Below are 15,889 nucleotides of genomic sequence, written 5' to 3'. Positions count from 1 at the left end.
AGCTATCAGTCCATTAAAGGACCTACCCCCCTACCCCATGATAAAGTACTTTACTTAAGAGCCTTTGGGGAGGGATTTTCTCAAAGCCACTGGATCCCCCTTGTCTACATGTTTGTTGACCCCCTCAAAGGCATGATTTCCCTTTACATGATTTTCCAAATGTCAGTGTAAAGCACTATTCCGACAAGTCCCTCAGCGCTCGTGGAACAATGGTTTCAGGGGTGCCGGAATAGTGGGCCTATTGTAACAAAATATATTTTGATATAAAGGGCGCATTGAAAGATGTGGAATTGCTATTTTAGGATACTTCTGGTAATATACAGGGCTCAACAAACTGCAGAGAGAGCTACTCACCAGCCCCGCACTGAGCATGCACATGAATGGGGTGCACGGAGCAACCGGCTGAAATCTACTCGCCACGGGTGAGTAGAATCAACGGTTTGCTGAGCCCTGCCGATAGAGCCCCACTGTCTAGATGTAGCCTAATTGACAGGGTTTTTTTCTCGTTCTCTCCTTTCTTTTTCTGCTTTAAATGTGGGGGTTCTATCTCTGTTGCTTCACTCATCTGAAGTGGATTGTGCCCACAAAAGCTTATGACAGCTATCTATCTATCTATCTATCTATCTATCTATCTATCTATCTATCTATCTATCTATCTATCTATCTATCTATCTATCTATCTCTAAGGGTACATTTAAACAGTAACATTATTTCAAAATAACAAAAACCATGTCTACACATCAAGCCATTATTTCAAAATAATGTTGAGCTGGACGATTTTTACTCCAACTTCTGTAACCCTCATTTCACGAGGAATAATGGAAGTCAAAGGAAGAGTGCACTTTTCAGGCTTTGCACATATAACAGCAATTCCACACTTTTCAGGCTTTGCACATATAACAGCCTCCCCCATTCTCAGAACTTGTCCTGGAACTCCCTTTTCTATCTGCTGTGTTCTTGGATAAACAAGACTGAGCGCGTATTCAATGTAGGTTATTCCCCCACCATATTCCTTAGGCATTCAAACATTATGTTCCTTTGGGGAACTGCTGTGAAGAGCCTGGTGTTTCCATAGAGACTAAAAGAATGAGGTCCAGATTTTTTCTATGGTGTGTGTTTTAGTTGGGATGTTTTCCTCTGATACCCGTCTTGGCAAGAATTTCATCTCAAAGGGGTAGACCTTACTGTTTAAGGCCTGGTCTACACTAGGACCTCAGCCCACAAGGTCGAATTTATAAGTGATACATCCAAACTACCAAGTCCAAAATAATGTTAATGTGGATTCTCTGGTTCCACGTATTCACACTTATTGGCCTTTGGGAGGCCTCCCGCAGCTTCCTAGAGTGCTCCCTGCGGTACTGAGTCGGAGTTAGCACATTAACATTAATTGAGCCTGCCTCGGACTCCATTCCATTCTTCCCCATTGGAAGTCATACAACTTCGAATTTGTAAAATCAGGTACCCAGAATTCGAACTTAATAAATTCGGACTCATCTCCTAGTATAGCTATGTCCCAACAGATTTATCAGGATATAAGCTTTGGTGAGTAAAACCCACATCATCAGTTTTACCCACAAAAGCTTATGCTCTACGAATTCTGTTCATCACTAAGGTGCCAGAGGACTCTCCATTGTTTTGGTAAAGCGTTGTTTTTTTTTTCCCAAACTCAGATTTTTATCAAGGAGATGCATAGGGAATTCCCAAGAGGATGGATCCTCTAGCCCGGCTCTCATTGCAGCAATGATGGAGAACCAGAATCCAGACCCATAAGGTGTCTTTTAAGGTCCCCCGCCAAGACATGCAGTAATAACTGACACATAGATCAAGATAAGAAACGGAATTGGCATTAGTAGAGTTAGTTGTTCATAATTCATTACTCTGAATAACGAAAATGTAATTTTCCAATGTACGAAGGAGAGCAAATTGTGTATGTCGTGTATCTTATTAATATTGTGTATCCATCCAGGCTTTTGTACTGCGTCCATCACCTTAAACGCCAGGCACACGGGAAAACAAGAGAACCTACAGAAGAGACAGGAGACAACGTTCTGCCTCAGAGTTGGAGACTTTCACTGTGATTCCATGTCACAATCCAATGCAACTGGCTCCCCCAACCCCTCCACCTTCATCTTGTTGGGCATCCCTGGCCTAGAAGCGGTGCATGTCTGGATCTCCATCCCCTTCACAGTGATGTACGCCATTGCCTTCTTGGGTAACTTCATCATCATGTTCATAGTGAAGATGGAGCAGAGTCTCCATGGGCCCATGTACTATTTCCTCTGCATGCTGGCTGCCACTGACCTGGTCCTGTGCACGTCCATAGTACCCAAAATGCTGAGCATCTTCTGGTTCAATGACCGAGAGATAAATTTCAATGCCTGTCTCACCCAGATGTTCTTCATTCACTGCTTCACTGCAGTGGAGTCTGGGATTTTCGTGACCATGGCCTTGGATCGCTACGTGGCCATCTGCAATCCCCTGAGACATTCTACCATTCTGACCACCCCCATTGTGATTAAGATCGGCCTGGCCATGTTGCTGCGTGGTGGCTTGATCACATTACCCTGTCCCTTGCTGGCGAGGCAGTGGCCATATTGCAGAACCAACGTCATCCTTCACACTGGCTGCGAGCACACAGCTGTGGTAAAGCTGGCCTGCGCTGACATCCGCATCAGTAGCTACTACGGCCTCTTTGCGGCCGTCTTGCAGATGGGTCTTGACATATTTTCTATAGCTGTGTCATATACCCTGATAATCAGGGCCATCATTAGCCTCCCCACCAAGGACGCCAGACTTAAGACTTTTGGGACCTGTGGCTCCCACCTCTGTGCCATCTTAGCCTTTTACATCCCATGTTTCTTCTCTGTCCTCACATACCGGTTTGGCCAGAATATGGCTTTGTATTTCCATATTCTTTTTCCTAATGTGTGCATCCTACTTCCCCCCATGCTGAACCCCATCATCTACGGGGTGAGGACCAAACAGATCCGCGACAGGCTGCTGCATTTCTTTACACATAAAGGAACCTAAAGTTTTCTCTTCCTACATCAGCTCTCAGATGGAGGACTATGCAAAGCTGGCTGGAGACATGGTGTCGGGCCCTCTTTCCTGAACCTTTTGCCTGGACAGTCAACGAGACATTAATCCCTTTCCTGACCTTACTTCATAGTGTCAATGCGACAACCAGGGGAATCTTATCCTTCCGTATCCTTGTACCAGGAGATTTCAGCAAATCCAGTAATGTGCCTGAATCACTATTGTTTACTGCTTGAACTTCAGCAAGCAAGCTAAAAGGCCCAAAATAGGCCTAGGCAGCATGAGCAAGTCATGGACTCAGAACTCAGGCTGATTGCCTGCTCGAGTGAAGAATTATTTCCAGAGACAAGGAAACATCTAGGAAGAAAGTACAGTTGCATGCCATGTTGGGAAACAGCTTGGCAGATTTTGTTCAGGGGTAAGGGGGTCATGGATCCTGGAAGGCTGGTGCCTTTACTAGCCCGGGAGCCTTCCTGCAGCTCCACAAGCAATGGAATACCTGAGTTGGTGCAGGAAGTGGGGAAATCTGAATGTAGGGACAAGAAGAGAGCTGCTTGGCAAGGGTTGTGGATGGTTGCTACAGCACTGGGTCAAGACTGGGTCAGCTAAAAGAGACAGTGCAGGAATTGGAGAGAATCAGAGCAGAAAAGGAAGCTGAAGTGAGTAATCTGAAGGAAGAATCTGATGCTCTCAGAGCCACAAGTTTGACTCAAGCTGCTCAGATTGTCGGAATGCAGGGGGAGGTGTGTGACTGAGAGAGGGTCTGAAGCAAGTTGCAGAAGGGTCCGTGTTAAAACAGCAGGCGACCGAGAGTGAAGCAAGAGCAGTAAGAGCCTTTTAAAATACTCCCAAGGCAGAGCTCAGGCAGAGCATGGAGAATGCTGGAGACAAATTTGTGCCCTTATGGCTCAGATAGCACAACAAAGGGGGATCTTGGCTGAGATGAGAGGGAATTGCAGCTGGGAGGAAAGATGCAGAGGCAAAGGAGGTTCCCGATCCATCCCCCCTTATTGCAATGATGAGGGGAAGGACTCTGATGATTCTCCCTGGATCTTGTCGGGCGGTCTCCATATAGTCCCCTATGGAAGTCGCTGGAAGAGTTGCAAAGACCACCTCCAGTAGCCCCTATAATCAATAGCTCTGTCACAAGGACAGGACCCAGGGGAGGTGATGGAGGATCAGAGGAATGGGTAGAAACGAGACCCCTCACCCAAACCAGATTAGGGCTGTAGGGAAATCCGTCGGCCCTCTGAATAGAAACACAGCCCTGGGGTGGTTGGTAAAAGTATCGGACAGGGCTGGATTCACTCCGGCTGATGTGGCAGCTATGTGCAGGGAGAGTATGACCTCCGAGGATTTTGCAGGGCTCCCTTATTGTCTTTATTAAACTTCATCCTGTTTACCTCAGACCATTTCTCCAATTTGTCCAGATCATTTTGAATTATGACCCTATCCTCCAGAGCAGTCACAACCCCTCCCAGCTTGGTGTCATCTACAAACTGAATAAGCGTACTTTCTATGCCAATATCTAAATCGTTGATGAAGATATTGAACAGAGCCTGTTAAGTTCAGAGGAGTTAAGTTCAGAACTGGAGGTAATAGGGGAAGATCAAGTAGTCCCAGATGAAACTTTGAGTGTAATCCACATGGTCATTGACACTGGAATAACAGAGAATGAAATAAAGGCAATAAACTACCCTAACAGTCATGAGCAAGAGCTCAGGGCTCAGAGTAAAACCCAGGCATTCCCAGCATGAGAAAAATATGATTCGGACGTCAGTGAGTCTGAATAAAAACTGCTAGATTTAAATGTGTTATCACTCCCTTCCCCCACCCCGGCAAAGAAGGTGGGTTGGGGAGGGGGAGAGGGGATAGTCTATGTTTATTTTGTTTTACAGGAGCTCCTGTAAGCAGAAGCTTTGTTGGTGATGTGGTCCCTTGGGTGGTCCTGGCTGTGTATGTGGCTGTCTGGAGTCTGTCATTTGCAGGTTTACGCCTCTGGTGCTGTCACGTCTCAAGCTATCGTAATCGAAACATGGGAGAGCCATGCATGGAAGATGCTGGAGTGTGAAGTAAACAATACTCTCGATATTTTGGATTCTATTTATGTTTCAGGAGAAAAGCTCAGTCGCCTATCTGTGGGAGAAAAATCAAAGAACTCCAAGGCTGTGTCTAGACTGGCAAGTTTTTCCGCAAAATCATCTGCTTTTGCAGAAAAACTTGCCAGCTGTCTACATTGGCCGCTTAAATTTCTGCAAAAGCACTGATGATCTCATGTAAGATTGTCAGTGCTTTTGCGGAAATACTATGCTGCTCCCATTCGGGCAAAAGTCTTTTTCCGAAAAACTTTTGCACAAAAGGGCCAGTGTAGACAGCTGAGATTTGTTTTCCACAAAGAATCCCCGATCGTGAAAATGGCAATCGGGGCTTTTTTGCGGAAAAGCGCGTCTAGATTGGCCACGGACGCTTTTCCGCAAAAAGTGCTTTTGTGGAAAAGCATCCTGCCAATCTAGACGCGCTTTTCCGAAAATGCTTTTAATGGAAAACTTTTCCGTTAAAAGCATTTGCGGAAAATCATGCCAGTGTAGACGTAGCCCAATTGTGTCTAAGGGTGGGGACACTGGAGGAAATCAAAACTCTCTAAAAGAAAACTGCTGTAAGGGTTAAAAGTTTTCCAGGCCTCTCTCCCTGTAACAGAGAGAAATCAAATTAACTCTAATCAAGACCCTTACGATGCCTCCTATCTCAACTTCATGGAGACTCCTAGTCTGTCACAATTTGTCATGTAAACTCTTATCTTTGTCACAGTTTGCCTTGTAGACTCCTCACTCAGGTTCTCATGTGCCTTTGTACTGTAAAACTTACTTCTAGCACTCCTGGGGTGTGTCTAGACTACATGCCTCCGTCGACGGAGGCATGTAGATTAGCCAGATCGGCAGAGGGAAATGAAGCCGCGATTAAAATAATCGCGGCTTCATTTAAATTTAAATGGCTGCCCCGCTCTGCCGATCAGCTGTTTGTCGGCAGATCGGGGCAGTCTGGACACGCCGCATCGACAAAGAAGCCTTTCTTGATCGGCACAGGTAAACCTGGTTTCACGAGGCATACCTGCACCGATCAAGAAAGGCTTCTTTGTCGACGCGGCGCGTCCAGACTTCCCCGATCTGCTGTCAAACAGCTGATCGGCAGAGCGGGGCAGCCATTTAAATTTAAATGAAGCCATGATTATTTTAATCGCGGCTTCATTTCCCTCTGCCGATCTGTCTAATCTACATGCCTCCGTCGACGGAGGCATGTAGTTTAGACGTACCCCTGGTGTGAACAGAAACGTCTCAGAGTACTTCTGCTGAGACTTTGATATGTGTAACGCGGGAGCCCGTCCTGCTCCCCGTCGCCTTGCTCACCCCCCCTTCGCGTAGTCCCCTTCACCACTTGTGCTACCCCACTTCCCTCCTTCTCGTGCTGTGCGCCTCTCCTTCAGTGTTTTGTGCCTCCTTCCTCCTCTGCTCTCCCCTCCTCCTCTGTTCTTTCCTCCTCCTCTGCTCTTTCCTCCTTCTCCGCTCCTTCCTCCTCTGTTCGCTCTCCGTCTCCCTCCTTCCTCCTCCTTGCCCCTCCGTCCTCCTCTCCCGTCTTCCCCCGTTCCCCCTTTTTAAATCCCCTGCCGGCGTCCGGTCCTGGTGACGTAGGACGCCACATCACCAGGCTCCTCCCCCACCGTGCGTCCGTGTCCGGTGACGTCAGACACCACTTCGCCGGGCTCCGCCCCCGCCGCACGTGGTCGTCCGGACGTCGCCCTGCCCCCGCCGCGCCGCCCGTTATCCGGGCCGCGGCAGAGGAGCAGGCTCCGCAGTGCCGCCGCGCTCCCTGGGTGGCGCCCAGGAGAGACAGCGCGATCACGGGCTGAGTGCGGGGTGGGCCGCTGGGTGGGGTGTGGGGGCGGCGCGACCCGTCACAATATGTTAAAGAAAAAAATCAACAACTAATCTGTCTGAACATACTGTATAAAGGATCCCTGAACTGTCTTTCAGGGCTGCTGCTGCTCTCACTCTGGTAGCGGTCAGCCTGCATGCATGCATAATAAAGTTTTCCTTCTAGATTTCTCTCCTACCTCACTGCTTTGACTTCCAGCCTCGGACCCTTTCTGGGGACTCTGTACCCCAGGGGAGCGAGATTTCCCCAACATAGCTCCCTTTGATGGATATCACCCCACTTCTTTAAGATTAAAAGGCCTAAGTAGGAGAAACATCACTGTAGGAATGAGGGGAGAATTGACCTGGATAATGGTTTGGACTGTAAATGGTAGTCTGATTTGGTGGCTAGGGAACCCCCGATTGATTGGCGGGAATTTCACTATTCTTATGCATAACATGCTATTTCCTCCGTGGGGAGAAGCAGACTTAGTGGGAGTTACTGGAGACTACTACCCAAACAGAAAATTAGGTTGCCACCGGGTAGGACTACACAGGCTGTTGCCCACATGTAGCCAGGCTGTGTGTGTTCAACTGTGGACTGATCTGCCTGGAAAAACAGCCACTGGAGACCAGTCAGATTCAACCTCAAATATGCCACCAACTTAACTGGAAAACAGGCAAATTCTTGAAAAACAGAACTGCAAATATCCACACCAGGAGGGGAATGGCAAATTCTCCTGCCCTGTTCTATCAAGGACAAGTGGTCTCCCAGGGAAGAACTCTTGTCTCCACGATGTGGAGAGTAACATAGGTTCATCCGGTGTGCTAGTAAGGAAGTCATCAACATGCAGGTCAATATGACAGGAAAATGGCTTCTGCAGGGGCCTCATGGAGTGGAAAGTTATGATGTTTGGGTTCTGGACCCTCCAGTCAACAACTTAATCAGACCTTATGTCCTCCGAACCAATGTCAAAAAACAATTGGTGATCAACCCCGCCCATTCTGTCAAGAAGGTTATTCTAGACCTAAGCTTGACAGATGTCTCAGTGATGGAATCCCGCTGTAAACAATTTGTTCCACACTTACTTGAAGGTTGGAAGAACTGGGTGAAGTCACAAGGTTCCCCCAAACTAAGAAGTCCTAGAATCGGACATAGAAGGGTAAAATGGGTAAAAATGGGCAGACATTGGTGCAGAAGGAAAAGTCTTTAATGACATTAATGAGGAGGTGCTGGCAAATAAAATGAATGCTGTGGGAGCTCACATTAAGAACCTGGCCACACCCATTAAGGTATCATTCGATCAGTTAAGCTCTCTGCAATACCAGGTAGCCCTATCTTAGAGGCATGGGGAAAGACCCGAGAGGGAGATCACCGTTGCCTCTTATACTTCCTTAGCTATGCCATATATGCAAATGCAAGTATGGATAATTGATGTAATCAAAGCTAGAATTAGGGAGGGTATGAATGGGGTGCTCCCGGTAGAACTTAGAACTATCATTTGGAAAAATGCCACCAAACCAGAAAGAGAGCTACAGGCCTGGTGGAGAATTGTCAATTTCACCAATGATTGGGAGTCAGAAGAAATCACAGTCTTTGTTTTGCTAATGTCCCAAGCAGAAATGAGATGGGTCTCCCCCATCGTGGCATTAGGCCTGAATGTTAATCAGACTATAGTGGGACCAGTTGATCACAGGATATGGGTGGTAAAAGATGGCCAAAAATGGAAAACAGTGGAATTTGGAACTTGTTTAGAGGAAACTGGAATTGGATATGAATGTAACAAAGATGCCCAGCAACTCCAGGATGTGTGTTTAGAAACAACTGAAGGAAAATGCTATTAACCCTTTTGCAAGGAACCATTCTGTGCTTGTTTATGTAGGAGATCATTGGGTATGTCTTCCAAGTTTGGTGTCCTACATTTCTTGTTAATTTTATGCATGAAATAGATCATAAACCTTATGAAAACAGACGCTTTTGTAATATTGTAGTCATTAGGGGATGTGATTTTGCGTTTAAGGTACCTGAATTTAAATATAGCCAGTTAAAAGTGTCCTATGCTTTGTATGCCACTGTAAAACCTGTGCCACCAGGAATGAATCTAACTGCTTTACAGAGATTGCTTGTACATCCTGATTTATAGAACCAGTTGCACACTGCCAAACAGGAAGGGCACAGAGTCGTGATTACCGTACATCATAATTCAGATGAAATTAAACAGGCGTTCGCAAGAATTGGACAGGATCTTGCACACCACTGGTTAGAAGTATTGTTGGGACAGTCCCCCACCAGTACAGGGATCCTAAATTTGGCCTTACATCCAATTGTAGTCACCTTAGAGTTCCAGATAGCAGTGGTTCTTGTTACCAGCCTAATGACATGCCGGACATGGCGCAAAATCCAGCAGTTGCAAGTCCCCCGACAGGTGAACCAGTGGTTACTGCCACCATCGCTCTTACCCCCGAAAAATGAAGATATTGAGCTTGTTGTCTCCCCCTTAAATGGGAGAGTAGGGTAAAGGAATCGCTCGTCAGTGGCTATCCTGGTGTGCAAAGTATGGGATGCCAACAAGAAGACCATTTGCTTGGTCTCGGCTAAGAGCCTGGAGCTTTGGTTGGATCTCTGCTTGGGTGCATCCAGGAAAGGTATGACGGCGATTTAGTAAAGGCCCCCTTGTGTGCAAGGTGACCTTTAAGAAGGGGAACTGTACGGGGAGATTTCGGCAAATCCAGTAATGTGCCTGAACCACTATTGCTTATTGCTTGAACTTTAGCAACCAAGGTAACAGGCCCAAATTAGACCTAGACAGCATGACCAAGTCATGGAGGGGAAGAAGGGAGAGATTGGATGCCACAGAGAAGGCAGCTTGACCCCACGTCCTTCCTGAGGCCCAAATGTCTATGAAATCACTGAGCTATACATTTAGAAAAACTGGAAGTTTGTCTAAATGCCCTAAGACATGTATCTGTCAGCACTCCCCCCCCCCCCCCACGCCCCTCCCGAGCATGAAGTCTCTGAAAAAGAAAAAAAACACCGGTGAAAGTGATGATCAGAAAAAAACCTCTTACCTAACCTTTAAAAAGTGCTTGCCTAACAAGTGTTTGAGTGACATGTTATTGTAATACTAATGGATAAAGGGAAGGGAAGTTTGAATTAGGGGGGGACAATTTTGGGAACACCTGGAGGGACGCCTCGAGGACTTCTTGAGGACTCTTTACATCTGGATGCATCTTCGTTCCCACCGGCAGACGGAAGACTAACCATCGGAAGCCTGCTTGGTGTCACTCGAGAGCCATACTCAACTTCGGTACGTATCGAGGGTGGGGTGTTTTATTAACCTGTTGCGGACGTGTGTAAGTGCTTGAGACTAAGTAACGTTTAGCTTTAAAGTGAAAGAGCTCTTGTGTTGTCCTGTTTGTACCATCCGTCTATCGGTCGGACGACCGTGTCTCCCCTGAATTATTTCCTGACACCACCTCGCAGAGAGGAAGTTACCGAGAGGTTTGGGTTGAAAGAACCCGGGTAACACTTCACCTTCCAACAGAGGTGACATACCCCCCAATTCCTCCAGCACTAGGGCAGGGTGGCAGGACTGGCTCTTGGAGCCAGCCCCAGGTCAGAGACACCTGGAAGCGCCGTAATATACTTCCTGGTCCCAGTACCAGCCCTGCCTCCCCCTCACTCACTGGAGTCCCCAGCCTTCGGCATGGCCAGGCAGCCACCCCTTGAGAAGTCTCCAAGGTCATGCAGTGGCCATGCTCCTGGGTGGGCCTGGCCCAAACAGTGAGTGGCCTTGTGACATGACCTGTGGGGTCACAGTGATGCTCAGATTCACAGCACCTATCAAAAGGTGCCATTATGGTAGACTCCAAGAAAAGGCAGCACTAGACTTAGCTCCTACATTTCACGATGCTCGGCAAACCCTGCCTCGCTTCTAATTGGTTTAATCATGAGGTATCCGCACTGTCTCCAGTGCATTGCCCTCCGCACATCCCTCGGGGTGCCATAAGCCCAGGCACTGGGCAAATCAGAGGCTTGTTTATCTGTCTCATGCTCTCTGCTCAGGTGAGGTAGAAACCTTGCTGGGATTGCACAGTGATGGATATAAACCTCCCCTCCCAGCTCTCTGGCCCAGTGCAGAGTCGCTCCGGACACCGCCCACTGCCCACATCTGCCCCTCTCTGTGGCTCAGGAGTTGGGTGAGTGCAGGGCTCGGGAGCCCAGAAATGGCCTCATTAGCGTCACCTGCTCTGCGGGATAACACAGAGGAAACACAGAGCTGAGAGAGGTGAGGGGGGATCCCACAGGTTGTCTGAGACCCAGGAAGCTGAGAGGGGGCAGGCGCTGAGTCTGGGGAGACAGCCACATCTCTGGAAGGCTGGTCGCCAGAAAAGGTGCTTAAATGGGGAAAAATTTAACAGCACAGATGGGACAGGGATGTTAATGGGGCTTGCTGGAGAAAAATAATTCAGTGCGAATTTCTCTCCCCTACATGCTGCTGTTTTACTGATTTAAGGGGAGTATGTACCCCACAATGTGATCAAGGTACAATGCCCCCATGCAACGTGAATTCAGCTGGGATGAGTTAGCAGACCAGAATGACACAGAGAGACGGGTTAATCTGGAGACCGGCTTTGAGAATCGAGGTCGTAGGGACTGACAGTCTGCACAATTAGTGTGAGAAAAGCAAAGAACTAAAATAAGTGAATAAACAGACTTCAGTCTAGGACTGGGCTTCTCATGCGTCACTGCACCGTGACCCCCTTCTGATACAAAAATTGTTTGGTGACCCCCAGAAAAGGGGCACCCAAACCCGCTCCTGCCCGAACCCCACTGCACTGCTTAGGGGAAGAACCCTGAGCCCTAAATCTCTCAGAAGGAGGCTGAAGTTGCATCTCCAGGATGTCAGGCCCAGGCAGGTGGCTTTAAACCAGAGACCTGCCATCCAGGGCTCACTCGGCCGTAGCCCTGTACAAACTTGCACCATTTAAACTGAACTGGTTTAACTACACATCCGCACACCCTGGTGTGGACACTTTTACTATAGCTCAGATCTCTCCCTAATCTTCTTCAACTAACCCGCAACTAGTCCTCCGGAGTCTGAAATCAAAACACCCACAGTCTTTTGTCCCAGGGGAACTGAAGGGCTGTGTCTAGACTGGCATGATTTTGCGGAAATACTTTTAACGGAAAGTTTTTCCATTAAAAGTATTTCCGCAAAAGAGCGTCTAAATTGGCCCGGACGCTTTTCCACAAAAGCACTTTTTGCGGAAAAGCGTCCGTGCCAATCTAGACGCGCTTTTGTGCAAAAAAAAGCCCTGATCACCATTTTCACAATCGGGGCTTTTTGGGGCAAAACAAATCTGAGCTGTCTACACTGGCCCTTTTGCGCAAAAGCTTTGCGCAAAAGGGACTTTTGCCCGAATGGGAGCAGCATAGCATTTCCGCAAGAAGCACTGATTTCAGACAGTAGGAAGTCAGTGCTCTTGCGGAAATTCAAGCGGCCAGTGTAGACAGCCGGCAAGTTTTTCCTCAAAAGCAGCTATTTTTGCGGAAAAACTTGCCAGTCTAGACACAGCCAAGGAGTTTAGATTGAACCTGATGTTAAATCAGTGCAATCCTGTCTGAACACGGGTCCCAAGCTCTACTTTGCATCCCGTGATCCCCCGAGAATCAGGACAGGATTTGGTGGGAGTTCTTGCCTGCACACAGCCATTAGCTGCACACAGCCATTCTGGATAGAATTCTGCCCAGGGCTCATTCATCACAGGCTGAGCTGTGAATGCCAGTGGGATTAGCGCTGATGGGGGGAGTAACGTTACCAGAAGGCCCCGCAGAACCAGGCAGGCAATATCTGGAGGTGAATTCCCAGCTCGGGCCGATATTCCCCCATTAGCTGTGACCCAGCTCGGTAACCAGAAGTAAAAGTGGTTCTGGCTCCTCATTACAGAAAAGATGTGGATGCAATGCAGAGGATCCAGCGGAGGGCACCCAAAATGCTGAGGGGCCTGGAGCACATGACCTATGAGGAGAGGCTGAGGGATTTGGGCTTGTTTAGTCTGCAGAAGAGAAAAGTGAGGGGGGATATGAGAGCAGCCTTCAACTACTTTGAGGGAGGTTCCAAAGAGGCTGGAGAGAGGCTGTTCTCAGTGGGGGCAGATGGCAGAACAAGGAGCAATGGGCTCAAGTTGCAGTGGGGGAGATCGAGGTTGGATATTAGGAAAAACTATTTCCCTAGGCGGGTGGGGAAGCGCTGGGCTGGGTTCCCTAGGGAGGGGCTGGAATCTCCATCCCTAGAAGTATTTAAGTCCCAGCTTGTCCAAGCCCTGGCTGGGATGATTGAGTTGGGTTGGTCCTGCTTTGGGCAGGGGGCTGGACTCGATGACTCCTGAGGTCTCTGCCAGCCCTGGGATTCTGGGATTCTAGGATTCTATATCCACACCAGACCAACACGCAGCATCTCTGAATAACAGGGGCTGCCTCTAAGGCCTGGGACAGCAGCTGAGCCTCGTGGGTTTGCTCCACGGTGCCTGTCTGCAGAGATCCCCTCCAAGGGACCAGTTAGCCAGCACGGCGCCACGGCCATCAGGGCTGAGCCATCCAATCTCACTAATGAAAATCCCCCTTTGCTTTCCCACCCCTCCCCTGCTGCAGCCAGTCAGCAGGCAATGCGCAGTCAGCAGAAATGGTTCAGATCTGATCTCTCTGATTGCTGCCGTGGGCTGGATCTCCAGCTGGTGTCAATAGGGGCAACTTTAGTGGCACCCAGCCATTTCGTCCAGCTCAGGACGAGGCCGGATAGATCTCTCTTGAGCAGGTTTGGCATGGAGAGGCTGTGGTGCACATAGTTAGTGGAGGGTAGGGAAAAAGAACCACCGCTGTGACATGCTGCCTTGCCCGTGCTTACAGCTCAGACCTCTCTCACAAGGGTGAAATGGCTGCATTGCAGGTCCCCAAAATAGGTGATTTGCATCACATTTTCCCCACAGCATTAGCATGGGATGGATGTACAAACTGCTCCATTCCCATCACACAGTGAATGATTGTTTAATGATCCATTACAGGAGCAGGAAGCAGCCATGCCGTAGAACTGAACACACCCCACCGGTCTCACCATGGCCACTTCCAACTGGACCACACCTCACTCCACCACCTTCATCCTCCTCGGCATCCCAGGGCTAGAGGAAGCCCACGTCTGGATCTCCATCCCCTTCTGCTCTGTCTACATCCTGTCTGTCATGGGGAACTGCCTCCTCCTGGCTGTGATCAAATCTGAGCCGAGCCTCCATGAGCCCATGTACCTTTTCCTCGCCATGCTGGCATTCGCCGACCTGGTCATCTGCACCACCACCGTGCCCAAAACCCTCTGCATTTTCTGGTTCGGGGACCAGGACATTCATATTGACGGTTGCCTGGCCCAGATTTTTTTGATTCATGCTGTTAGTAGCATGGAGTCCGGGTTCATGCTGGCCATGGCCTTCGATCGCTACGTCGCCATCTGTAACCCGCTGCGACACTCGGCCGTCCTGACCCATCAGGCCATAGCCAAGATAGGGCTGGGCATTGTGCTGAGGGGGGCCGTGTTACTCGGCCCACACCCATTCCTGCTGAAGCAGCTCCCGTATTGTGGGACCCATGTCATTTCTCACACCTATTGTGAGTTCATGGCCTTGGTGAAACTGGCCTGTGTGGACACAGCGGCCATGAGAGCTTCTAGCTTGCTCGTGGCATTTCTATCGGCAGGGGTAGATTTCATTCTCATTGTCCTGTCCTACATCCTGATCCTCCGGGCTGTCTTCAGCCTGCCTTCCAAGGAGGCCCGGCGCAAGTCCCTCAGCACCTGCAGCTCCCACATCTGCATCATGCTGGTGTTCTACACCCCTGCAACCTTTTCCTTCCTCTCCCACCGCTTTGGCCACGTGGAGCCTCATGTCCACATCCTCATCGCCAACATTTACCTGCTCTTCCCACCCATGATGAATCCCATCATCTATGGGGTGAGAACCCCGGGGATCCGCCAGAGATTGCTCTACATCCTGGGCCTCAAGTCAGCCTAGAGTCCCACATGATGGGTCAGTGGCTGAAGAGAAAGGTCCGTGGAGGCAACATCAGCACCAGTAAGTCCAGGGATTCATATGATTCTGTCACCCCTACCTATAAAAACCCACCTCAGCCCTTCCCACCAGCCTTGCGAGATCAGAGCCTCATCGTGTGAGGGGCCATGTGACATACTGCTAAGACCCTCCCTGTCCCCTCTGCTGCAGTCCGAACAGACGTGTGCCCTGTTATGCCCCCTCATGCCCAGATCACTGCCCCTTGTTACTCAGCATGTGCTCTCTCGTGCCCATTTAGCTCATCAACTCCACACTATCTCCCCCTTCTCACGTCCTTCTGCCCCGTTCCCCCAAGCCAGAAAGGGTTCCCATTGGTCTGACCAGACCCAATCTCAAGGTTTGGTTGGGTGTCTGGTCACAGATACAGCGACCCATTTTCTAGCCCATTTGCCACCCCTAGCTCTCTGTCATGCCCTCTCCTAGCCCTCATGCCAAATGGAGCAGAAACGTCCCTTCCCAGCACTTGGTCACTTCTGAAGTCCCAGTCCCCTTTCAGGGCTTTCTAGAGAACAGTTATATTGACCCTTAAATTCAGATTGTGATCCGAGGCCTTCATCCGGTACAAGCAAGACATTCTGGGTATCAGCAGGCCCCAAGGCACAATGGAGTCAGAGACTATAGCAAAGAATGCTGGGAAACTCTGGAAGGATCCAAATCAGCAGAGTGCCCAGGCAGGTAGGAAGAGCTGTGCTGAGGAGACCCTGGGAAGGAGCAGGCTGCTGTAGGAACTTGCAGGCTGCATCATGGATGGTTCAGAGTGTGGGACGTCACTGCAGGGGAATGAGGAGACCACGAATCAGTGAATGCCGGAGCTGAGGGGCCAGCGCACA

The 15,889-nt window shown here is 49.2% G+C and overlaps 2 protein-coding genes across 2 annotated transcripts; both read left to right on the top strand.

Annotated features, from left to right (window-relative positions):
• The first annotated feature begins 2,082 nt into the window (after positions 1-2,082).
• On the top strand, positions 2,083-3,030 carry LOC142827726 (olfactory receptor 52M1-like). The gene has a single exon (XM_075923265.1). The coding sequence runs from the start codon at positions 2,083-2,085 to the stop codon at positions 3,028-3,030; it is 948 nt and encodes a 315-aa protein (XP_075779380.1).
• An 11,014-nt stretch (positions 3,031-14,044) lies between these two features.
• LOC102452283 (olfactory receptor 52K2-like) lies at positions 14,045-15,002 on the top strand. The gene has a single exon (XM_075923254.1). It carries the CDS (start codon positions 14,061-14,063, stop codon positions 15,000-15,002), a length of 942 nt encoding a protein of 313 aa, XP_075779369.1. The 5' UTR covers positions 14,045-14,060.
• The last annotated feature ends 887 nt before the right edge of the window (positions 15,003-15,889 follow it).

The sequence above is a fragment of the Pelodiscus sinensis genome, chromosome 1 (genome assembly GCF_049634645.1).
Source record: "Pelodiscus sinensis isolate JC-2024 chromosome 1, ASM4963464v1, whole genome shotgun sequence".
Taxonomy (NCBI): domain Eukaryota; kingdom Metazoa; phylum Chordata; order Testudines; family Trionychidae; genus Pelodiscus; species Pelodiscus sinensis.
This window is presented reverse-complemented; position numbering and strand designations above follow the sequence as displayed.

Coding starts and splice junctions, on each gene's coding strand:
- LOC142827726 (XM_075923265.1), top strand. CDS start 2,083: ATGTCACAATCCAATGCAACTGGCTCCCCCAACCCCTCCACCTTCATC.
- LOC102452283 (XM_075923254.1), top strand. CDS start 14,061: ATGGCCACTTCCAACTGGACCACACCTCACTCCACCACCTTCATCCTC.